Source organism: Cephus cinctus, unplaced genomic scaffold, assembly GCF_000341935.2.
Source record: "Cephus cinctus unplaced genomic scaffold, Ccin1 Ccin1_scaffold0351, whole genome shotgun sequence".
In the NCBI taxonomy this organism is placed as follows: domain Eukaryota; kingdom Metazoa; phylum Arthropoda; class Insecta; order Hymenoptera; family Cephidae; genus Cephus; species Cephus cinctus.
Window position 1 is genome coordinate 608,454 of NW_014333043.1, and position 25,655 is coordinate 634,108.

General features: G+C 39.1%; 3 protein-coding genes across 12 annotated transcripts; 1 reads left to right on the top strand and 2 right to left on the bottom strand.

The window, feature by feature from the left end:
- Positions 1-387: 387 nt before the first annotated feature.
- Positions 388-24,563, bottom strand: LOC107267189 (spectrin beta chain). Of its 10 annotated transcripts, none has more exons than XM_015738554.2 (14): positions 24,410-24,563; positions 18,307-18,496; positions 11,307-17,213; positions 11,131-11,222; positions 10,933-11,037; positions 9,457-10,602; positions 9,249-9,391; positions 9,106-9,161; positions 8,507-8,563; positions 7,052-7,159; positions 5,629-5,787; positions 4,833-5,100; positions 4,561-4,743; positions 388-2,471 (listed from the first exon to the last, which is right to left on the bottom strand). In XM_015738554.2, the coding sequence occupies exons 2-14, from the start codon at positions 18,440-18,442 to the stop codon at positions 2,468-2,470; spliced, it is 8,364 nt and encodes a 2,787-aa protein (XP_015594040.1). In that variant the 5' UTR covers positions 18,443-18,496; positions 24,410-24,563; the 3' UTR covers positions 388-2,467. The 10 variants fall into 10 exon arrangements, with proteins under 10 accessions (XP_015594040.1, XP_024940138.1, XP_015594045.1 ...); XM_025084370.1 differs by having other exon boundaries at positions 18,307-18,493; positions 24,410-24,548; XM_015738559.2 differs by lacking the exon at positions 9,457-10,602.
- LOC107267190 (peroxiredoxin 1-like) lies at positions 6,147-7,202 on the top strand. Its single transcript, XM_015738560.2, has 3 exons — positions 6,147-6,487; positions 6,551-6,984; positions 7,064-7,202. The coding sequence occupies exons 1-2, from the start codon at positions 6,226-6,228 to the stop codon at positions 6,934-6,936; spliced, it is 648 nt and encodes a 215-aa protein (XP_015594046.1). The 5' UTR covers positions 6,147-6,225; the 3' UTR covers positions 6,937-6,984; positions 7,064-7,202.
- Positions 19,164-23,339, bottom strand: LOC112494256. The gene is made up of 3 exons (XM_025084386.1): positions 22,889-23,339; positions 21,389-21,473; positions 19,164-21,315 (listed from the first exon to the last, which is right to left on the bottom strand). Exons 1-3 carry the CDS (start codon positions 23,022-23,024, stop codon positions 21,222-21,224), a joined length of 315 nt encoding a protein of 104 aa, XP_024940154.1. The 5' UTR covers positions 23,025-23,339; the 3' UTR covers positions 19,164-21,221.
- Positions 24,564-25,655: the final 1,092 nt, after the last annotated feature.

Here is a 25,655-nt window from a genome sequence, read left to right on the forward strand (position 1 = left end):
AATGATTCGCGAAACCCGATTTGTAATTTTCTATTCCTGCCAAAGAAGTTTTTGCCTTCTCCCGTTGCCGAGACTGCCATGCTTTTCTTCCTCTTCTACAAATATCAACTCGTCGATGCTCAGAAGTAAATGTTTCCACTGGGTATAATTTATCACAGAAGGAATTTAGTTGTGAGCATGGAAGAGCATTATTCCTCATTTGCCTTTTAAATTGGAAGGTAATACTGTATGATGCATTGGTTGTTGGAGGCTAATTATTTTTTTAGACTATACAATATAGCGCCTGCGCACAGGTGAGACTAAACTTATTTGACAGAAATAGTCGGTGGCTATTACTCCTGCAATTATTATATATTATCTATAACTATTAATAATTTTCATTTCATATAACTTATTTATCCTCTTTATTAATTTTTTTATATTTATATATTTATATAAAAAAACACAGAGCGACATTATATCAGTTTGTAATTCAGTTTAGCGACGCGACTCAGCGTTTTTTGTAGTTCTAACGAAAACCAAAAACAATTAAGAAATAAAGGACTTGGTGTGAATGTCGCAAATTTTCCTTCATTTCTTTTCTCCGTCAACCAAATACTCGTTGCATGAGCTTTAGACTTATTCTTTGCTCTTTTTTTTTTACTTTCAACGTAGAGATCAAGATTCTCATCGCGAGCGTCTTGTTAATTTTGTATATACAAGTCCCTCGTGCATATATTCCATTCTTTATTTGTATTCAAATGATATAAATCGATGACACTTTAAGGTGACCTTACGAATCAACTTTTTTAGGAAATTTTAAGTGATATTGATTGTTGCTGCTGCTGCGTGTGTATCGATACAAGTCGCGTTCGCTCAAAGAGCAAAGAAAAGGAAAGTACGAGAAAATCTCTTAAATAGAAAGCATCGTAGCCTCAAAGCTGCCTATTGAAGATCGGGATAGTCGATATTTTTCTTTGTCTCTCTTTCGCGTGAAATCTCAAAGTGTGGATCTTACATACTAAGAGGGGCGAAAAAAAACAAAAGCAAAGAAAAATTAAACAAAATGAACTCGGATAAATATTATAAAAGTAACAATTAGGAAAATAATATAGTTCGTATGCTACGTCACTTGCACAGGTCCATATCGGGCGCGACCAAGTTTTGCGACTCTCGAAAAAAAATTTCACGCCAGGCTTATACTGCAATGCGCATGCGCGAATGTGTCGGTAAGGACAATTTATCTTTTATTTATTTATTACTTCATTTTTCTTGCTTGCTTTTATCGTTTTAGTCAAACAAGAAATCGGGAGCGTATTTTAGCTCATTTGTCCAATTTGATAAAACCGTGTAAGTTTGCAAAGGTCTAAAGAATTAAATAGTTACTCTTATCGTTTTCGAAGAATTATATTATAGTTGGGATCGTATAGGAGGAAACTCTCTTTAATTATTACAGCGTTTAATATTCTCTCGAGTGTGATCTCGGCTCGTTCATTATTATATTCTTCGACGTCATTTCTCTCTTTCTCTCTCTCTCTTAGATTCATGGTATCCTTAACGTTTGTTAAAAGCTATTTCATTAGATTAGATCGTCCCAAATTAGCGTAGTCCTTAATAAAATACACACGCAGTATATATGGCAGTCGTTAAAACGCAAACCCGATAGTCTGCACGGAACAAATGAAATACAGAATACCTGTACAATACAATGTTTGAATTGGTCGTTATATAGTAAATAAAAAAGGATGCATACAATCTGTCGTAAAGCATCGTAATGAAATTCAATATTGAGATAACAAGAGAAAAAATTCATTCGACGCAAGACAAATTGAGTACTTGGACAGTAACATGAATACAATGACGCGAAAACTTGTATACGAAAAAAAAGTTACAGAATACAAAATAAATTGTTTCAACGAATGAAATCCCTTTGGAATCGTCTGTTACAATGTTGAAACCCGACAATTATATTGCCTATAAAGTGGCCGTACTTCACGCAAGCTCTTATGAAAATTATTTAAAGTTCAACAGACAATCGCAAGAAACATCCTTGGGTTGTCGAAAAATTATAGTAAAAATTTCGACGACGCTGACTTGGGACGGCGAGTGTAAACGCCTTGGTACTATTTATCTTATCGATAGTGCAAGACTTTCTAAAATTTAGACGATTTCATTATGACGGGATATCCAAGGGAAAATCTCCGAGAATCCAATTGACACGTTGCTCGCCAATGACGTTCGTTATGTTTCGCGCCATAATTTAAAATTCAAAAACACGTCAATGGATTTTCGTTAACTCCCATTGGTCCCCCTTTATTATTTCAGGCTAAATGACACCATCTTCTAAATCTCTTGATCAGTGATTAGCCTTGATTTAATCATGTAGATCGACGAAACATTACTTTTTTTTTTCTTTTGCTTTGTTTTTCTTTAACTTCTTGTTGCGCTGGCGCATACTGGCGGCTTACCATCACTTCACTGCTCCAACTTAGCTGTAAAATTCGCAAAGCAAAAAGAAAAATACATTAGATCATTTGTAAGCATCAATAGAACTGATGTGCCGGCGTGACTACACAACATACGTAAAGTCACCTAATCAGAGTAGAGTGGGTCCAGTGACGTCACTGTCCAAACGTGCAGAAACGCTAGTGAGACTGTACCTAGTCTATTTGTATATCGTGTCCTCGCGTATCACCGTTCTTATCGGATACGTTGTATTATACGACAAAGTCAAGGAAACTCTTGTATACTTTCTAAGAAGCACCTTCGTATTTGTGCAATAACGTTAAACTCGAGTGCATTCATTTGACTGTCCGAGTCTAAACTATTTGGATTGGCGCTTTCAACGCCTGTCTCATTTATCAGCGTCATCTCTTGCTAATCAAAATTATCCAAAATACAATAATTTATGTGTCACCGTACCGTGATCTGAGTAACATTCTCTGGTATATTTCTATTTTTTGATAATAATGATTCAGCCCTCGATTCAGTTTTTTTTTCTAACATCTAATCACTGGTACTGAGAAATATTTCTTCTGAATATTTAAAGACATCCTTGAATCGTGCCAATGATTCGTATGATCACAAAGTACAGAGTCCAAAGTACGATGTCTTTAAATAGCAGCAGCAAAAGCATGACAAATAAATGATCATGTGATGAGATGCGGTGATAAGAAATAATGATTTAAAACTATATATATATATATATATATGTATGTTACTGCAATGTAAGCTAACATCGATACACAGTACCTCTTGACATCTACATACCAATACGAACCAACCAAATCTCTTTGTACTGAAACGAAAGAAACTTAAGCAAACAAGCACCTAGTGTTCAGCCGATTGTGCAGCTATTGTACGGCTGATACAGACTTCTGTGTTCCATACGTATCATATCATATCGCCTTTAGAATTTACTTTGTGTCTCAGAGTAACGTAAACAACACGACCACTCATGTCAATAAATTGTATACTGTACAACAAAGCTACAATCGAGCCGTTCAATTTTAGAATTTTATTTTTTATTTTAGTGCCAAAGCACTTGTTTCATACTTAACTTTTGATATTTAAAATAAGTTTCCATTTTTTTTTTAATTAATCAATTTGGCAAATGAGTGGCACAACTATACTTGACGAAATGCTGCAGTTTTCTGTTTTTTAATTTCTTTTTTTAAATTTACTGATAGACAATTCTACATACGAAACACACGAAGCTGCGAGTGCCGCGCACGGTTCTCCAATTTTCAGGAGTACACTTTACGTCATTCCGCATTCACAATTGGAAGAACATTCCTCTCGTAATCTTCAAGAAACTAATAACGACAACTTAAAGATCAACCAAAAGGATAATCGTAAGGACGAAAGGAGGAAAAAAAATATATTAATAATAAATAAGTGGTATGATTATCTCTTAAATCGTGCAATAGTACGACGTTAACGATCTAGGATAATTGTGCGACTCACCGCGTCTAAATGTTGTTCCAATTGTGTACTGTTTTCTTTACGTTCATTGGTTTCGCTTTCTACTTTTTGGCTTTTCTAAAATATGATAAATGCAATGTGATCGAATGCGTGTGCCTTGCTAGCGCTGTCGATATGATTCGTTGAATTGTACCGGGAGAGGACCTCGGATTTAAATTTTCTGGATACGTTTGTACATTATCTTTCAAGCTCTCCGAGGTCATCACCCGACGTAATGATGATGACTACACTCTCTCTCTTTCTCTCTCGTAATCAATTTCACTATCATTCTGTCATACAATCACACAATCATTTCCTATCGCTCAATATGATTATAACATGATACTGCTCAGAGCCTTAAACTATGAAACGCTCTATATACCAGTGAATAAAAATAACTCTCTGACCGATCGATAAAAATCCTCGAATATCTTCACAGCCAATAAATAAGATGAAGAATGTTTGTAATACATTCCTCATGTGGATTTTATTGATAGATTTCTTTACTTATAATCCAACGATTTCAGCCATCGATCGTTTTCATCTTCGAGAAGCGTATAGATCCAGTGCTGGAAAAAAATAATTTGTATAGAAATAGGATTTTTATAACGGACTCACTTTTTCTTGAGAGTGAAGAAACTACGCCGCTTGGTCTCGGCTTGCGTAGGTGCTGGCAAAGTATGTGCCCTGGATGTGCCCGCACCCGAAGTACCCTGTGCGGCCTGATTTAAAGCTGAAACCCACTCTAGCATTTCTGCGTCATCTTTGGCCTGGAACAGGAAGTCGGCTCCGCTTTGCGACCTGTATGCAAACGGAGAAATAAATTATTAATAAAAAAAACCCTAATCCATTCTTTATAATCTTCTATAACATTGATATTCTTTACGTACTTCACTCGGAAGACGTGTTTCTTCTTGGTGTAATCGCTTGCCACGATGACAGTAGCTCCTCGAAGATCAAGTGGAGGTTCACCCTTGTAAGGTTGATCAGGCGCAGATTTGTACGACTTCTGATCTTTGTATGCGACAAGACTTTGTCCGCGTACAACCATGTAGACTTTGTCCCAGGATCGATTGCTAGCCTTCTTCGTCGTGTTTTCCCATTCGTGCTTTCGCACCAGGGTACCCTCGAATTCGTCATCGCTTGGACTTCTTTGTTCTGTGAAGTAGAAAATAACATTAATCAGATACATAAAGATAGTAAAATTATTGTATATTATGTTGCCATTACAAATTATTAAATTATAGAACACGCAGAATGAGACAATAAAGACATAAACCTGCATCAGGCCGATTTGCTTATACATATATGTATGTATATATATATATATATATCAATTAATAAATTAATAATTAAATATATGACTGGATTAATAAACATGGCGAATTAGTATATTCTATGAGATTTTCTAGTGACTAAATGAACAACGTTCTCGTACTGTGGATTATATCTGAAATTTATTATCGAAATGATTAGAAGGAAATTCTTATAATGATGGTCAGCAAGGTACCCCTCTCCTTATTCTTTCAGCATGTGCAGAACCTACGGTAACAAGTTGCTTGGAAGTCAAATAAGTAGAGTTTAATGATTACTGAAGTGGTTGCTATCGGCATTAAACATCTTTCCCTCTCATCCAATCTTCAAATCGACTGCCTTTCATTATGATTATTTGCTCGCTTGACTTACCAGAGACACTATGTTCATCATCGCTCACACCGCTGCGGTCTAAGCTTGGCGATTTGGCTGATTTTTTCCAGCGGAAACTTCGGAATGGCGATTTGCTGCGACTGCGCTCCTTACTGCGTCTTAATGTACCGGATTCCGAGCCGCTTCCACCCTTCGGAGCTTGATAGTTTACACAACACACAGGTTTTTCTTTTTAATTGATCATTCGTTACTTACTCGTTATTCTTGCCTTTACGGCATGTTGTAGGGTACTTCAAAGAAACCCTCCTGTCTATCATTTTCAATATTCACGTATTTAACAATACAATATATAAAAAAATTCAACCTTTACTGCTACGGAGTGCTCCTACAAGATCTTTTTACAAAATGCTCTCATGCGGCATGCTTCATGCAATAACTATGATATTCAAAAGGAGCTACGGGAAGCTCGTTGGAAAGTTTACAGATAAACTGAACATCAAAAAGTATCTTACCACGGTAGAGTGTAAAACAGACAATTGACAGTTTGATATTTTTTGTGCATTTGACAGTCATACTAATAAATTTTAGTTCTGTCAACGAATGAAAAATATAATTTAATCGTATGTTACAATTAAAATGTGCGAAATATCGAATTGTTGTGAAACCGAGTCAAGAAAAAATCTCGTTACTGAACAAAGACAATCTATACCATCTCTATTAGAACCAGCACCATACTGGTCCAGTTCAGCAGTTGTTCACACAAAGATTGAGGAAATATCATTAAATGATTACAAAGGAAAGTATTTGATATTACTTTTCTACCCTCAAGATTTTACGTTCGTATGTCCCACAGAACTGATACAGTTCAGTGAACGAATAAAGGAATTCCGTAGTCTCGGTACGTATTGACAAGCCTGAATATTATTTTACTGAAATTCAATCATTTTTGTTATCACAAAAGATAGCGAAGTTGTGGCAGTATCCACAGATTCTATATATACGCATTATGTGTGGATAACCACGCCACGAAAACAGGGTGGTTTGGGTCAGATGAATATTCCATTTCTATCTGATAAAAGTCACAAGATCTCCAGAGATTACGGAGTTCTAAATGAGAATACTGGGACAGCACTGAGAGCATTATTTGTCATTGACGACAAGCAGATCATTCGCCAAGTTAGTCTTAATGACTGTATGGTGGCCAGGTCTGTGGATGAAGCTTTGCGTCTTATTCAAGCTTCTCAATTCGTTGACCAATATGGTGACGTTTGTCCAGTTGGACCAAAAATACCCAGAAAAAAATCTGTCCCGGATCCGAAAAAATACGAGGAATATTTCAATACGTAATAATTGATAATTCATGTCAACTGATATCCTATATAATGAGAATTTCAAGTGAGACTCATTAAATTTCTTCCCTTCGTATGATTGGGATCAAATTTTCTTTTTATCATACACTTACTTGTTGGAGTAGACGGGATGGAAACTGGAGATTTCGGAGTTGTCGGTGTAACGGGTTGTGATGATGCCACTTCCGGCGACGACAATCGTGCAGGCTTCTGAACATGCACTACACCACACCAATTACAAAATCATGCTAATGTACAAAAATTAATTGATCTACTTAATAAGTAATGCGCCAAATATATGTGTGAGATTGATATGCGCTTATGCAATTATAACTATCATTAAATATGTAACTTTTGTTATTCTTAAAAAAAAAGGAATAGCATTTTTCAAGATTTGAAAAAGAATTAGTGTATTATTTTGCCTTGGTTGTTGGTTGTCATTGAAATGTTAATAGAAATACTAAGCAAGTAAGTTAGGAAGAACAGTCATTTAATGAAATGAATAATCTACCACTTCGTGGAATGTCTACGAACCTCTGTGAGGATCAAAACTTTGGGACGAAGACACAATAATTTGTTTCGAAGCAGTACAAGTTGTGTTCAAACATTTAAATAGTAAATAAAAACAAGTATGTCAACAGATAAAGCGACAAATTTTAATAAAATTTTTAGCAGAATCCCAAATTATATTATCAACATGCCACCTTACCTTTTTATAGACAGAGAGGCACAGAATTTAAAAAATAGATTTGGCAATATTTAGAGCTTAGGCACCATATGGATAAACGTAGGACACTGCTTGCACTTACCTAGCGCTTAAGAGAATTATTTTTTAAGGACAGTAAAACAGTCTCTAGAAACAGAAATTACAGCAACTGGGAACTGCGACGAAGTGGTCTAATAATTGTCACTTAACATGAGTAACTGGACGAGCTTAGAATTTTGAAACAAAAGAAAACGACACAGTAATATTACTTTCATTGCATACAATATTTTGTTAGACAATAGCTACATTCTAAGATCGTACAGTTCCCCTACAAAGGTTATTCTCAAGCGGACAAACAATCCTGACCATTTTGATTATTCCCCTAATAAGTATGTGTAAAAGTTGTCAGATAATATATGACGAGAGTAGGCATCACCAGGGTGTAGATTAACGCCATCACCTGCTTTTATAGGAAACACGTTAACGGAAGCAAGTACAGACACTAGAGAATATCAAATCATAGACAAAGGAGAGATCATGATTGCGATAGATGCAGTGTGGCTGTAATGTGCTGAAAGGTTTAAGGTTGTTAATTAGGCGTAAATTAAGTGCAGAGTTGATTAATAATAGATCTTAGGTACTACTATCAATATGTAGACATTACTTATAGATGATATTCCTTCACCAGCAGATACTAAATTCGTCTGTAATGAAGTATACTCGTACTACGACGACAATGTTGTACTATTCTTTTTAAATGGCAGCAGCGTTGAATATTACATGTCGTGGCCGTACGAATATTATGTTACATTTAACCAATATGGAGAGCCGTTTGATGGGACAGATTTTCAGAGACACTCACCTTCCTTGGGCTTTTCTTGGGGTTGCGGCGTTCGTGTGGAAGCCTTGCGTAGTGCCACTGTGGTTCGTGCATTCCGTGCCGCATTTTTGGGGTGCATTCAGGATAATTTTAAGGTCAAACGGATATTAATTACAGGAAGGATCGGTTATGGGTCGGGTACAGAAAGAAGGCAAAAATAAACGTGCTGTTAGCAATGTCATGCTAAGTCAGAAGAGAATACTATCATGAGATCAGAAAGTTAGAGAAGAAGATACAAACAGAACAAAAATAATTTCAATCTTTCTGAACTCGTGATACAGATTGATTAAGTATTACAGTGAAGCTTTTCGAAAGTATCTAGCAGAGTCTTGGCTGCCTTTTAGGATAAATACTGATAAGTAAAAAATTTGTAGTTGTAAAAAAAGTAGAAAATGAAACACAGCCTCAAATATTAAGAGCTATAGTACGTATCAATTAAAATAATCCAATTAATAATATCGCGTTTCTATATGCGGCACGCCAAATGATAATTTTGATTTTACTGTGCCGTACTCTGCCGTGCATTCAAACACTGTTTTTACGGGCACATTGCCATCAAACAAAGTTTATTTCTGTCGTACCGTGAGAATCGTCTTCTGCTCCATGCTCTCCGCTCGGTGACCCATCGGCTTCGACCCTACAATAGAACAATTAAATAATAGACGCAATATTTAAATGCATGTCTAGTAAATTAGAGAATATTGAAAATAAATTATTTCCGTACTTTTCACTCGGTGGTTCGTCTGGACTAGTAACTGGAGTTGCCCTGGCGAGTCTTGCAGCTTCTGCTGCTGCTGCTTCCTCTCTTTTACGCCTCTCTTCTTCTTCTCTTTCCTGTTCTCGTCTCTTTAACTCCTTCAGTTCGAACTATAATGGAATAAGTGTTAATAATAACTGTATTTTTAATGTTTAGGTGGGCGCATGCTACTTACGTTTCCCTCACCAGTTTCCAAGGAGAGATTTTCTACAGTAGGAATTGGAATTAAGGGAGTTATCGATCTGTTCACATCTAAACCTTTAGATATATCCAATTTATTTACAATTTTTTGTTCCGATAGACTCTTTGGTAGCTCTAAGATTACTTGTTCCTCTTGTTCACACTTTGGTAAAGTCGAATAGTGAGGTAAAAATTTAGTTTTAGGATTGCTATAGACAGCACGCTCAGCCATGATAAATTTCATATTAGGATCTAGAGTTCTACTTTTTAGAGAAGTCTGTGTCAGGTCATCTGTTAGTTCTCGGATCTGGTGATGCAATTTTCGGATATTATGTATAGAATTTTCCAAATCCAAACTTCCTTCCTTAGCTAGACAAAATATATTATCGTACATGTCTGTATTTTCATCATAGATATTTTGGTTACTGTGATTATGCTCCTGCTCCACAAACTCCTCAACATCTGGTTCACATTCAGTCTTTATGAAGTCTGAGACCAATGGAAACTTTGTCTCTTTCTTAGAATGCACGCTATTGATTTTTATATTTTGGCTATTAGAATTAAGACTATCAGATTTAATAAATGACTTCTGAGGTTCAGTACCATCAGCTGAGAAATATTCTTCAGTTGATTCATAATATGAACACTTTGGAAGCAATGGATTTTCAATTTTTGGACTATCTCGTCTACGAGCAGCAATAGTATTTATTCGTCTCAAAGTCTTTACGTCACATGGAAGTATAATCTCCTCTTCGAAAACAGAAATTTCGTCATCGCAAGGTGTAATAGGGGCACTGACGTTAGAGCCCTGAGAACTTCTAACGCTATTCTTCCAATCGAAATCCCAGAGGAATGATTTGTATTGCGTCGATTTGTTACCTTTATCGTTTACGTAAACCGGATAATTAATTCGCGTTCCGGTAGTTGTGAACTCTCGCCTATAGCGACGGGCGGGTTTATAAAAACGCTCCGAGTCAAGTATAATTTCGCGTACTACAGTTCCTTGCGGACGGATATACCTTTTTGGTTTAGTGATCGAGATCGAGGATTTTGGAGGATACTCTGGGACGAAGGTAAGGGTAGGATTGAATTCCGACACCGGCATGCCCATCACGAACTCACTACCAAGCACCTTCTCAGGCTACAAGGACATAAAGGTAAAGAAGCCGAACGTGCAACACATGAAAAAAAATTAGACATCGATCAGTGAGAGCTAATGAATTGAGGCAATTACGTGGTTTTGGCTACACTTCTTTAGTCACATTGTAAAAGATGATAAAGCCTACTAACGACTGACTATTAGACACGGAAATATGTCTACTATTAGTGGAATGATTTTTTAATGACCTCTTGGATGAATCACAATGATTTTTTTACTACTACGAGTCGTGCTACATGAAGTCATCATACACCATGCACATTTATCACAATTATTTACCGTAGCTACATTGGTATTTATGTAAGGACTTACGGTAGTGAGTCTTTCCAAGGCACTGAACCTCTCTTCCTGTGCAGCTGCGGATTTCTCAAACGCCTCGTGTTTCTTGATCAGATTTTCAACTTCGTCGATAGTATGCTGTACGGAATAAACCATTTATAATTTAGGATATCCCATAATTTTCACCTGGCAGCACACTTGTCACGACTGTGCTACAATATGTGTACTTACACCAAGCTCTTGACTCATTAGGTATGGTTCTTGGGCTATTAACCACGCTTCCGCCACTGCGGCATCCCTGGCAAACTGATACACCTCCAATACTGAAATAAAATTCAACAAATAAGGATCAGTCAAATGTAATTATTTTAATTGTACACCGTATAAAATATTTTATAAAAACTTACTGAGTTGCAAGTTCTCCCAACGTTCCACCCAGCGGTGTAACAAAGCATTCCTGTGATCAGTCAGAGCGGACAGCTTCTCCTTGATCTGTGCGCTGGCATAATGATCCCTGGCTAATAAATCTTTGCCAAGATCGATGCAGGCCATCAGATTGTCCTCCCTCGTATCAATCTCGGCCTTGAGGCTCTGGTGATTGTTCATCAGCAATTCAACACCGGATACATCACGTGGTTTCTCAGACGTGTTCATTTGTCGTACAACATCGTCCATCCAGATCATCAACGTCCTGACCATGTTAAAGAACCGGAACAGATCGCCAGTGTCTTCAAGTTTGGCTTTTCTGCCTTCACAGAGCGACTGAAGATTATTCCAGGCAGCGACAACTTCTGCTTCACGATTCGTGATCTCTTTAGCCTTATCGCCGGCGTAGCTTGCCTGTAATTTCGCAGATTCCTCTTGAATCTGAGCTACCTGACTCTGAAGAGTGGATAGATCCTGTATGAAGTTAGCATGCTTCCTCTGAAGAGCGGAAACAGAACCAGCATCGCGTCCTAGTTCATCAGACATGGCGTTTTGTTTCTCAAGAATTCGACCAAGGACATCCTTGCAATCGTGGAAGAATTTGTGCAGCTCCCGACTGGCAGCTAACATCTGAGTACGCGTCTCAATTAATTCGAGGAGATCCTGCCAGACCTCATTCAAACCATCCTTCCATTCAGCAATAGTTGCTGCATCAGAATGTCCTGTTGCTATCAGTGAATCAGCAATTCCATTTACAGCTGCGACTCTTTCTGATCCTATCGCTTCGGTATCACGAGCGAATTCCTTAAATCTCTCCCAGAGAAGTGTAACGTGATCATAATCCTGACCCAATTCATGGCTACCAGCTACCAATTCCCTTTCAGCTATCCACTGTTCAAGATCATCCACTTCCCTGTTCAACATGAACAGTTGAAGAGCCTCATCTAATTTAGCACGACGTTCACCAGCTAGATCTTTCAATCCTGCGTACAGCTTATCGACCTGTGATTGTTTGACTGCAATCTGATCAGCTAAAGGATGTTGATCATTTATCAGCTGTCTAGCAGTTTCGCCAAGTTGACGAATGGTATCTGCATAATCCTCAACAGCATTCTCCAAAGACTCATGTTTCTTCATTAGATTCTGTGCAGAAATCTCATCCTTACCACGATCTTCAACCATCATGTACAATTCCTGTTCACTCATCCAAGATTCAGCTTCAGTAGCGTCGAAGAAGTATTGCTGTGCCTTCTCGTTCTGTAGCAATTGTTTGTTTCTATCGTCGACGGCATCCTTAAGCTCGCGCCATTTTTCTGACAGGTCCGAGATGAGCTTGGTGAATTCAGAACTTGCCTCGTGTCCTTCATCGATCAATTTCTGACCGTTCTTACAAACGGAATTGATCCTAGGCTCATGGTTCTCAATCTCGGTACGCAACGACTGATTCTTCTTCTTAAGCATATGAACATTAAACAGTGAATTTCCATATTCTGAACTGGTAGCCTGTGGCATTTTCTCAGCAATCCACAACTTCTCATCCTCGACATCGCGTCTGAATTGGAAAGCCTCCTTCTTCTTCTCCAAATGAGTTTGACGATCGATCAGTGGTGCCTTCAGCTGGGCGAATCTCTGTGCCACCTTCTCCTTCTTACACTTGATCTCCTCCATTTTATCGTCTGGTACAGTACGCTGAAGATGCTCAGCCTGCTTGTCCAATTCGGTGACCTGGCGTGCTTTGACGGCCATCTGAGTTTCAATCATTTGTTGCTTTTGCATAAGAATATTGACGGAAGCCAAATCAGTACCGGTGTCAGTGCTCTCAATTTGTTTTTCCAGTTCATTCATCCAAGAGTCAATGTCATCGCAGGTTTGATGAATGAGAACTTCCCGGTTAGCATCGAAAAGTCGTTCACCCTTGTCGTGAGTAGTTGTTTCCAGTTCTTCGAATTGATCGCCCAACTCAACAACTTTAGGTGTGATAATATCAGCCAATTCAGGTTTCTGTTGTATGAGTTCATCGGCAGCTTGTTGTAATTGTTGAAGACGATCCTTGTTACTGGCAATTTCAGCCTCAAAGGCCTGGTGACGAGTCCACTTGCTATGTACAGTTTTAGCGCTTCTGTAAGTCTCATCCTGGGCAGTGATGTGTTTCTCCTGTACCCATTCGCCAAGTTCCTCGCAATCTTGCAGGAACATCTGCAGTTGCAGTTGATCCTTCAGTTTGTCCATTAGCTGATTAGCTTTTTCGCGGTTGATGTTTCTACGCTTGTTTATATTCTCAGCCTTCTTCTTCACCTTGTCAGCGGCGAAGTGACCCTCATTTATCAATCTTGCAGCGAACTGTGTCACAGAGTTGATCTTTTCGTCGTTGGCATCCATGGTGGTCATGAATGCTTCATGACGTTTTATCATATTCTCAGCTTGTTCAAGGTTAGTAGGTGTCTCGTCCTTAGCCAAGATATGCTCTTGTTGTGAAAGCAATACTTCGGCTTGGCGTGCGTCCCGATCGAATACTTGAAGATTCAAAGAGTTCGACAACAAGTTCTGACGGTTCGCCCACATCTGGTGCAATTCCTCCCAGCCCATTTTCAAAGCATTCAATCTTTCCCTAAGGAACATGTACTGAGTATCGCCATCGCCTGCTTCACTGGTCAATCTCTCACCGTACTCCATCATCTTCTGATAATCTTCAGTATAATTGTCAATCTCCTCCTTGATATTTTGATGTTGGGTCAGGAGCTTCTCAGCATCAGCCAAACTCGTAGGTGTGTCTTCGCTAGCGACATCAGTTTGCGTTTTGGTAAGCCATGTCTGGAAATGATCCAGGTCACGAAGGAATCTATGGAGATCACCAGCTTCCTCCAATTTCGCATCGCGTTCCTTGAGCATCTGAGTAAGCTGCTCCCAGATAGTACGTATCTGCGTGATCCTCTCACGGATAACAGCTGCCTCTTCAGGATGTTCCTGCTCAATAATCTGTGCCTCCTTTTCAAGGGCATCCAGCTTAGCTTGTATAGCTGCCAGATCACGTTCCATTCCACTGAGTCTACGCTGAAGTGTCATGACACCAGTGAGGTCCATCTCCAGGCTATCGGTTTGTTGAAGGATACGTTTCTTGTCCTCAATCCAGGATACAGTCTCGCGGCACTCAATATGGAACGTCTGCACACCATGTGCGGAGTTGAGCTCTTCGCGTCTTCCTTCAGCTTTTTCGCGAAGTTCAGCCCATTGCTGGTTCAGTTGGTTCTGACGAGTAACTATCTGCTCAGAATTAGGATGTTCTACATGCAACAATTGTCTAGCCAGTTGGTTAACCACTGCCACACGTGACGCGTTAGCATTCATTTCCTTGTCGAAACCGTCGTAACGGTGCTTCATGATCTCGACATCTTCAATATCCTTAGCGGGAACCATGGTATCCAGCATCCTGTTCTTCTCACCAATCCATTGTTCGACGCCATCGGATTCACTAAAGAGTTTGTAGAGAGACAAAGCGTCGAGAAGTCGCTGCTTTCGCAATTTAGCAAGCTCCAGGAGTTCCTTGTACCTGGAGTCAATAGAGGCGAGCCTCTCAAGGACTTCTGGAGATTTGGCATCCTGTTCGCCCAATTGAGATGCCTGTTGATGAAGTTGCTCGATGGTGGTAGCATAGTTCTTAAGCTCATCCGTAACGTCCTTGTGCTTTTTCAATAAGGATTGTACGTTAGCTTCGTCCCTACCGACATCTTCAGACGATACGAGACGCAGAGTATCCAGCATCCAGATGTCAATATCATCTGCATCAGCGAACAGCTGATGATAATCCACAGCCTCTTCCAGCCGCTTACGTCTAAATGCAGCAAGGTCCAAAAGATGATTCCACATTCCCAGGATCTCCTGTAGCCTCTCTTGGATACGGTCAGAACCAAAGTGCTGCTGACCTACCAACTCATCACCAACAGCAGCGACAGACATGAGTTGTGGTTCATGAGATTGTATTTCATTCTCCAAAGCTTTGTGTTTTGATAACAAAAGATTAATGGTGGTCAAATCGTGACCAATATCGCTGGTGGAGACGATCTGTTCTTTCTCTTTGATCCAGTTCTCCTCGTCGGCCATGTCCCAATAGAACTGCCACAGCTTTCGGGATTCCTCAAGCCTGGCACGACGTTCAACGGCGAGACGAACAAGCTCAGCATAAGCATCCTCAAGCTGTTGTACTCTCTCCACGATGATAGTAGGATCGCAAGGACGATATCCTTCACCCTGTTCCAGAAACCTTTGACTTTGCTGTACGACTGCCTTAACCCTCTCACCCAGGACATTAATATCAGCTTCGACGAGCGAGTGCTTCTGCAGAAGATCCTCAACCCCCATCAAATGCTTGCCATAATCATCGGTGAGTAGTCTCAACTTAATCTCTTCCATACTGTCTAGGATGTAGAGCATCTCCTGGAAGTTCTGTTGCAGCTGAAGTGACATTTCAAGTCTCACCCTCCTAGCGCGTAACAATTCCAGCAAGTAATTCCATAATCTAAGAACATTGTCCTTACGAGCGTTGATCCTCTCAATGTCATGATAGTTCTCAGCCTCGAGTTCCTGAGAGACAGCCATGACCGCCTGAACACGTTCTTCATAGGCAAAGATATCGGTCTCAATGGCCTCGTGTTTCTTCGCAGCAGCTTCGACAGCTGCCAAATCGAAGCCAAAGTTATCCTGAGACACCAATCGCTGATTCTCGGACAACCAAGTTTCACGCATGCTAGCTTTTCTGTTAAATCTCGCTGCCAATTGTTCAAGCTTCTCCTGGCGTATCAACTCCTCGCGCAGGGCCAATTCGCGCTCGTGCTCGGCCTTTTCCAATCGCTCCCAAGCTTTGTTGATATCAGAGATCATTTTACCCTCTTTAGGTGTATACGGCTTCTGATTATTCGCACGCATCTTCGACTGAAGGGTAAAGAGCAACACCTCCAGATTACCCTTCTCCACGAATTTCGGAGGCTTCTCCACAGTGCGGTAGTTCGAGAATTGCGATAGCTGCGACTGCACCCCGACCAGGGAATTGGCAAAATGTCTGTCACCAAGGGCTTCAATAGTCGCTTCGATCCAGCGTAAGAGGTCGCTGGTCAGACTCTCATATTCATGTATCATGCGATCATTCTCCATAGCAATTCCAACGACCTTACCGATCCTCTTACCCTGTACAGTCTCCTGCTTCATCTTCGAGAAATAATGATAGTATGTAACCACATAGGTGATGATGGACTTCTCGTCAGGATGGTCTACGAAGATGTCCTCAGCATCCAGAAGCTTGGTGAGACCAAGTTTGTCTTCCGCGACATTAAAAGCATTATTTAGATTATAAATGGCATTGGATTTGGAGAGTTTATCGAACTGGATCAAGTCAGGACGATGCTTGTGAATGATGGCATTAAAGGCCAAACCGTCGCGCCAGGATGTTGAGAAATTCCTAACATTGACATTATGATATCCAGCTGTCTTCATCTGACACCAAAGTAACAGCGCATCCTTGGCTGATTTAGTTTCTTGGTTATCCGTCTCTTCAATTGTGATGTCTTGAATTTGGAAACGCAGGATAATGGTCCAAATCAAGCCCAAACTCAATCTAGGGTTGCCGTCGACGATGTCGTGTGAGCCCATATTTTCCAGATGGACTCGTTGCTCCCTCAGGAACTGCAGTGCCTTGTCAACATTCTCCAGGCAATGGATACGCATCTTTCCCTTCGTCGGCCGTGGCAACCGTTCTCCGGAGAGTATCTCCAGCAGCTTTATCAGCATCTTTCCATCTCGAAGATCTACGTAGAGATCCCCGATGCGACAGGAGCATCGTACAAGGTGCGAGTTCACCCATTTTTGAAACGTCTTCTTCTGCACGGACTCACGTTCACCTAAATAAAGTAAATCAAGACTCTGGATAAAATTCTATTACTTCAATAATTCTTACCTATTTCTACTTGTAGATACTATCAATCTCTGATAAATCCCCAGCCTCTTTACCAAGGCATTCTTACCTCTGAGGTCAATAACGACCTTGTCGAAATACTCCTCTAAAGAATCACTAATTGATATTCGCTCACTCATATCTCATAAAAACCAAGTAAGAGTATTCACAAATTGTATTTCTAACAGGAACGTGTTTTCCGTAACTTTGAAAAAAAATAATCTCTACAAATTTTAACGGTATACAGTTAAGATCTTTTTCAGAGATTTTTCTACCTCCCCAATAACACTCCTATTATCGTATCTTGTACCAAGGCAGTAGGGCTAAAAACCACAAGTACAGGCAGGCACACTCTCAGTTTTGGTCGACGAATCGCATCCAAGGAGAAATCAAGATACTGAGCAACTGACAACGCCCTATCAGATAAGTTACAAAGAAACGATCACTATCATATACCTATATTTTACCAGCTAACGGATTAATAAAAGAGAACATTCAGATACAAAACGTTAATAAATTGCTAAGCACTGCTATTTCCAATAAACGGATAAGTCTCACACGCCCAGAACAGAATTCCATTAGAAGTGTTTAACCGTCCGATGGGAAACACTTGTTGTATTGTATTTGAAAAATAAATTGTCGTAACAAACGCCGAAGTAAATAGTACAGCACATTCAGTGGATGTTGAGCAAATAAATTTCTGGTAACTACTGAAGAAATCCTGTAAGGACCGAACGAACGTGGTTTCAGGCGACCATGAATGATAAAATCCTTATCAGAGGATGTAGCAGTGGTTTTCTCTGTGAATATATCAGACGCGATACAATTAACCAAAGCTGCATTATTTACTCGTTAATCAGAAAAAAAACTAATTACTACAGGCTGATTAGCGTCCTTGAAAGATCCATTCTTGAACTGACTGTACCAAGTGCAATGTTGCTCGCCATTCAGAACTATCGTTATCTCCCTTCGTCTGGTGCATTTCGTAATACTAAAATATAAAACATCTAAATTGCATTAAATCTACGTAACGAACGTACCAGCCAACGCCTTGATGCGCGAGCGCTCGAAAAGTCTTGAACTCGAGTTTCCTCCGTCATATTCGTACTCGTCGACAATCTCTTGTTGAAGCGTAGGGTCCCATCCCCCACGAACCACCGAGATGTCGGTCGTCATTTTGTCAATCGGACCAACAGCTCACTTCACCCTTACCCTTAACAAAGGGCGCTTCTGAAACAGAAAAAATAGAGATATTTACAAATATTTCCAAACTACAAATAAAAATTCGGTTACGTAGGACATAATTGTTTCCCAGTCTGGCCCAGAGGTGCATTAAGGTACTAATTATCAGTGGAACATGGCATTAAGCTTTTTGGGTTAAGAAGACACTTTTCTCATCGAGTGTTTCACGATGCGTGGGATCCCTGAGGACATCAAAGGCTTACGTCACGCTGGATGATGTCACACGGACAAAATATACGCTCGCGCAATGCGCTGGAGTAGCAAATAATCAAAGTTACAGGTGAATGCTGTTATGACTACTGGTACTCATTTCTTTTTTCGTGCAACGGACACAAAAATAGGAAAAAATAAGGATCTACTAATATATTTGTCCGGCGATGATATTCATAATAATAATAGGTAATCACGGGTTCAGCAGGCATACAAAAATTATAAGATTTTTGGTTCAAAAGTGAACGAGTCAATATGTAAGATAATCTCGATACTCGAGCCAAAAATCATTCCATTCAACCTTACGAAAATGAAGATATTGAATTTTTTAATTTTTCATTCTTATAGGCTGAGTATACCTATACAGTCGAAATTAACAAAGATTTTTTTGTATATATCACAAACTATACGTTAAATAATGGTCAAATTTTTACATAGATAAAGATTTAGTTGTTGTCTGATAAAAAAAAAATTCAACATTTTCTCTTGGATTTGTGAATATATTCACTTCGGGAACCCACAATCGCATCGATTACTCCATAAATTGTTGATAATACCTCATAATAAGCATTAAAGCTACAGATGCAATAGTATGCACGTTACTCAGTATCCAAAGAGTCAAACGAAGATCAAATACCGTTATAAAGTACCAGAGAGTTCTTTCAATCTCTCTAGGTATCACGCCACTATGTATAGTTCAGAATTATTGTACATTACGTACTAACTACTGGTCACACAGTAAATAGTCACGTACTAACTAATCTCAAGGAAAACGAGCGTAAGCTAATACGGCATCAGTAGTCCAAGCGATATATAGGTATATTCCAAGCTTTTTCGTTCATCGCTGAAAATGGAGAGAAACGTGCAACTCGTTTCTAAAATCTCTTTGAGAGCTAAAAGATACAGTATGGTAAACAGGATCTTGATTTCGCAATACATAGTCTCGACCCCGACCAAAGAGATATACATACAACAATACGATACTGGTCGGTACAGTCTAACAATACTTTCTGAGGTAGATCATATTCTAATAGCTAAAAACACCATTTACCAGCATAAAAACAGCCCAATTTACATGGTACTGTTGTTTTACTAGGAATATGCTTGAATATTTCGGAAGGTAAGGGTAGCCGTTTTCAACTGCCTGGATACATATATTTAAATTCAGAGTCAAACTTCCCACTGGGAATTGATACCCACGACAGTACATAGAAACATTCATGCGGCACGTATCCGGGATTCAGTGACGATATTATTTGTGTTCGTCAATAATAGAGTAAACATGAGAATTGCATATGCAACGAGTGACCCATATAATTAAAAAGTATAGAAAACGACGAGAGGCATAGAAATTAAAGTACAAAAAAAAATGATCTCGTTCTAAAAATCATTTTTATCAACATCACGGTCATGTCTCGCGACCGATTTTTAACAATATGAATGAATGAATGAATGACATTCCCAAGTGTCTACCGGCCACTTACGGCGAATTAAGTGCAATTACGCAAGTGGCGTCATACTTTATGTAGTGCACGGTCGGGTGTACACGTACCGCATACTCTGGCACACGCTTAGATCCACATAAATAGTGGGCGTATAAAAATGAATCACAAAGTGAATGACACGAACGCGTTAAAAGGGGTAGTCATATCATAATAGAAGGTTAAGTTTTCAGAGCGTCTGGTAGAGCTTAGAAAATATGTTTCTTTACTATAAAGATGGAATATCTGTACCTAGAGTGACTGCTCTATTGACTATAGTATACGGATACGACAAGGGTTCATCATAATACAGCGAATCATTAACATTCGATTGAGCGACCACCTAGTGAGGATAAAAGCCTCATTCTCCCTACTGGTAAACCCTCGTTACAGAGAATGCCCTACGTCACAATATTGTGTGTTCCAGTTATACGTAATACAGATATACACATATTTTAAGCAACCTACAGTTGAGCTAGTGTAGAAGGTTAATTACAAAAAAAATTTGTGACAACTCTCCAAAAAAATATATGTACAGGACATCAGCGTTCTCTTCTATCGCCAAGGTAAGACGGGCCACACGTATACAGAGTTACTATTGATTTTCCGCTGCAGTCACCCTGGCGCCGGTATCCACGTTTATTTAGAATGCTTGTATAATGGTCGTAACGCCAGGGTGCACTTGTATGATACATGAAGAATATATTAATTAAGGAGACTTTGATTAAAAGATTTTAACTTATTGTATATGGTATTTACGTATAGCTAGTGGAACGCATGTCTGGCAACGTTACGAGAGTGAGGTTCATGACTCTCAATAGAGGACTTTCACCTGTATTAAAAGGAGCCGAATAGAGAGGAGAAGGTACTTTGACACAAAATCGGAGCGTGAAGGTTCGTTAACAGTGGCAGGGGTCGTCAGTGTAGGAATTCGTGGAACGAGCAGGATGACCTTCTTGGCAGTGTTGACCACGTTAGTCCAGGGCGCGGCCGAGTCATTTTGGCATGATGCTTCGCATGTTTCACGATGAGGCAAATATGATGAATCCGGGAGCCGTGGAAGTAATGGATTTAGTAAGTGGACGAGTGGCAATTGTTACCAAAGGAGCTGAGTATCTGTGAAATTAGATATACTGTGTATATGCATGGCTGAATGGTTGCATTGTAGATACAAGAGGCACCCTTTTACCTTTGTAAAAGATACATCAAATTTCCTGTATGGAATGAAGATCCATTTCCGTCTGTTGACTCAGTTTCTAAGCTTATTTTTTTGCCTTCAAAAAGAATTCAGACGTTTGATTGTGCAATCTGGTATTGCGTCAAACCTATCGGTTTTATCTGCATAGTACTGATCATGTTATCAAACACCTTTATCCTATTAAACATTGTCCGATCCAAAGGAGATACAAAGAAAAATTGTATTATAGTTAAGAGTCCCTATTGGCTAATTAAGAATATCAGTAAAAGTATCTTTTTAAAATCCTATAAAGCAGAGGAGCAGATTGTCTCTTCTATATTACGTGAGTTACGTGCGATGGATTAGATCGAAGCCATTTTGTCATCCACTAACGCTGTGTGTGTCTACCTATATGGGTACTACGTCACATCCGCATTTGCGTTAATCTAACACTGCTGACCGGGTTTGCCAGCCGTCATTTACCTCGACGGTGATTGTTTGGCGTTTAATAACAAATTTCCCCTAATACGGCGAGAAGTTAAGGATCATGTTTGGAGGTTAAGAATTGCCAGGATCATCGAGCATTTGTCTCATATAATCCAGCGTACTCAAAATTCAACGATCTCAAGGGTATATGGATCATTCAGGAATCTGTAACAGGATAAGCAAATATTTAAGTACAAAGGTTGGTAATGTAGACCGCACAAAAGGGGTGTGTGACCATGCGTGATGTTTTTATAGAAGGTGCGTCCTCGACTAGTCGTGTAAAACTAGGTCAGACAGGGTAAGGCAGACCAGGACAATGAAAATCTAGGAGACTTTGGTTTTTCATTTCTTTTTTCTTATGGCATTGCTACAAGCGAAGATAAAAAAAAGGGAAAACAAGATACGGAAAAGCAAATGGTAGGGAGTGCCGCTGACAGTTAGTATACCAAGAAGCGTGGCATACCAAAAGTTCAAGTGGGCGATCTAAATATAAAGTCCACGACTTCCTTTCCATGCTGAAGACTGAGCTCTTCCAATGAAGCACCGAATACATATTGGCAACAATAGCGCAAAATTCCAATGAATTATAATCACAACTTCTACAAAGAAAACGGTAGCACGTACATTTGTTCTAAAATATAAATAATCTTTTCAATCGTTACACCATCCTTTTCAATGATTACAAATACGTCAAGCATTCCAGAGCAAATCAAAGACACTATTCTTTGATACTCCTGTTATCAATACCTCACTGCCGATATCGTTTCTCTTATCTTTCCCTGCGACCCGCCTTGCTCGTATCAGCTAAATGAGCCATCCCTAGCAATATGAATAAAGTATACTGGGGCTATACTTAACGGAATAGTCGACCGCAGGATACTATTTAGTAATTGGACACGATATCGCTAGCAAACAGGATATGCTACTTTTAAACCTTAAAAAAAGGGAATCTAACCTAAAAAAAAAAAGAAAATACTGCATTACATAGCTGGCGGTATTATTGTCATCGACAGAATAGCCTCTTACATTTGTGATGCGTGTATATACTATAACCGTCACGCACTGAGAACACGAATTTACGCATCGACGCACTATTCTCGTTAGTGGACACAGACGGTTGCAATTTATTGCACGTCGTACTAGACATACACCCAGCCAACATTCCCAAGAGCCACTACGGAAGGGTCCTTCTTTTCCGTTCCTGACACTTGCCTCAGGGTGTTAACTTATTCCGTAGACGTACACGCCCACGCGGACCGACACTGACGTAACAGTAAACACAACACCTGAGAGAATATTTATAAATGATACCTCAGTAAGGAACCTATTGCATTAGCGTATCACTCAAGGAAGTACAGTTATATAGTCTTAGTCACAAAGGAAGTATTACTGGAGGTAGAATAGACATGGCAGAAGGAAGAGTAATGGCCGTGGCACCGGCGCATAAAACAGAACCAACCTGAAGTCATAGGAAATTAATATTAACCATGAACCTGCTTTACCTAAAATCGACTAAACCTCTTGCATTGTTTTTCTTGTCTATATTTATACACACGATGTCAAGGAGATCATCGCGCATGAATATTCTTTGAATAATCCAATGGCGACCTGAACGAATTCCATGTCGTAGGCTTTTCCATCCTCCATAGAAGTTTACACAATATACGGTTGTGTATTGTGTAATACCTAATCGTATTACCTCGATCAAATTTCTATTACAATGACCTGCTGAACAGAGAGTTTGCTTACTGACTCTGAAACTTGTTTTATTATTTGCATGACTCTGCAACAATAATAAAGTCATTGGCGAAAATGTCTTACGATGCCTTTTACTGTGTATATAGACGCACTCGACCGGTAACGAAGTAGGAAAGACAGAGTAGAACAGTTGGACATCATCATCGTGGTAGAATTTAGTAGTGACGATATAAATATTCTTTGGTGGTAAATAAATATTGAATCCTAACAATTAGCCAATTTGAACTTCAGTCTTTTTCACCCAACAAGGGAAAACTTGCAGCAATGGCTTTAGGAAGTATTTCTGAGAATTGGAAATTAGGTCAGAGTGAGACAGGTTGTCTTGACAGGTGGACCATACAGACTTCACTGAGAAATAAATTTATTGAAAGAATATCAAATAGGTTGACACACGATTTTTCTTAATATCACTGAATCACGATTGTCTATGGTATACTCGGTACCGTTCGATTTTATGGTACGATTAAAAAAGTAATAAGTCAGACGCACACTGAGAGGCACTGTGGACTACAGACCGTAGAAATAATTTCATGAAATCATTATCACTTGACAGTTCCCGGGCATATCGCTTAGTCCGAGGGCTAATGGATGTGTCGTAGAGAGAGAGGATAACAGTAACATCAGAACCGTATAGTAAAGAAATAATAGGAATTATTAGATACGATAGCGGTACACGGTGAACGCCATTTTTACCTTGATGAATCTATCCGTCACACGGCAACAGCCAAGCTGATTTTATACCAATTAACGTTAATTCTTATGATGAGGATACAAAGAGGGATGACTTACCCTCTCGAAAGAACACCCCGGAACACTATTTCACCCTAAAACTCGCATAAAAACTTTACAATTACACGACAAAAACCACCGAAAGATCCACCCAAGTTCCTTTCACACACTCGACCGGCGCGCAACTGACCGGAGTCACACGGCGTCGACCTACGCTAGGAGATTATAGTTCCTCAACACTAACGCCACGAGCGATCAAATTGTACGGATAAAAATCCACCGACACTGACAATTTTATTTAAAAAAACACTCAGTGGTCCTTGCAAACCGAATTATATATTTTCTGTCTCTTATTTTTCTCTGAACTAAACCTCCAGAGATACTGTAAAGACGTAGAAGTTTCTGGGGCCCCTGTACTTTACGACGATCAGTTCCACATTTAATCTTATTAATGTTTGTTAGATTTACTTGTCAAAATTTAGGGTATATTTGACGAATTTGTATAATAACTATAAATCAAATGATCTTAATACTTACTAAAACAATTGAATCCCACTCTGAATCATAATGATTTTTGAGAAAATCATTTTCAGAGAGACAAATCTTTTCGAACACAGTATACAATAAAGGTTTTAGATTTAAAAAATTCTAAAAATAATATTTAAATTAGATAGTTCAACAGCTTTGAGTCTTAATCGTAATTCTCATATCTATTTAGTAAAAATGTTCTATTATCTATACCAAACTGTTTTTGTCAAAGTTCGTCTACAACAACATTTGAAATTCTATAAGAAAATTCATATAGTTGAAACCTATTTAAGGACATTATATCATTTAATGTTGTTATCATATACGATGAATAATTCATATAAATACAGGAGCAGGGCCTGTGTTCATCTGTAGTCGGACCTGCATTTTTGTGTGTACATACCACCGGGCGTAGGAATACAAGATAGCTTATGACATCATCAGCCCCGTTTATACATTTTCTGGGCCGGGCACGCCCCATCTTTTCACATAATTTGTTACTTCTGACTTTATTCATCATTTTTGCTACGCGACATTCCCTATCTCATTGGATAATAGTAAAACAAGTTCAAAGGGCCAGGTATGGGATTATTAGGAAGAACGTACATACGTATATCTACGTAGATATTTTATTTCTAAAAGACATGCGCACCCGTAAATACTAGAAAACCAACTCCCTCTCAAATATTCTCAGCTGTTTAGAGGGTTACGGAACATAAACAAAATTACGAAATCTTAGAGCAGGAAATGAACCGGAAGTAATCTAGGAATATATAAT

What these genes read in the sequence shown, in the direction of transcription:
- LOC112494256 (XM_025084386.1), bottom strand. Translation starts at nt 23,024, where the DNA reads ATGTTGGCTGGGTGTATGTCTAGTACGACGTGCAATAAATTGCAACCG. An exon ending in TATATACACGCATCACAAAT is followed by an intron (nt 21,474 to 22,888) that starts GTAAGAGGCTAT and finishes TTCTTTTTGAAG; the next exon opens with GCAAAAAAATAAGCTTAGAA. An exon ending in TTGATGTATCTTTTACAAAG is followed by an intron (nt 21,316 to 21,388) that starts GTAAAAGGGTGC and finishes CTAATTTCACAG; the next exon opens with ATACTCAGCTCCTTTGGTAA.
- LOC107267190 (XM_015738560.2), top strand. Translation starts at nt 6,226, where the DNA reads ATGTGCGAAATATCGAATTGTTGTGAAACCGAGTCAAGAAAAAATCTC. An exon ending in AAAGGAATTCCGTAGTCTCG is followed by an intron (nt 6,488 to 6,550) that starts GTACGTATTGAC and finishes TTATCACAAAAG; the next exon opens with ATAGCGAAGTTGTGGCAGTA.
- LOC107267189 (XM_015738554.2), bottom strand. Translation starts at nt 18,442, where the DNA reads ATGACGACCGACATCTCGGTGGTTCGTGGGGGATGGGACCCTACGCTT. An exon ending in CCTTGGAAAGACTCACTACC is followed by an intron (nt 10,603 to 10,932) that starts GTAAGTCCTTAC and finishes ATGTCCTTGTAG; the next exon opens with CCTGAGAAGGTGCTTGGTAG. An exon ending in AGCAGAAGACGATTCTCACG is followed by an intron (nt 8,564 to 9,105) that starts GTACGACAGAAA and finishes CACGAACCACAG; the next exon opens with TGGCACTACGCAAGGCTTCC.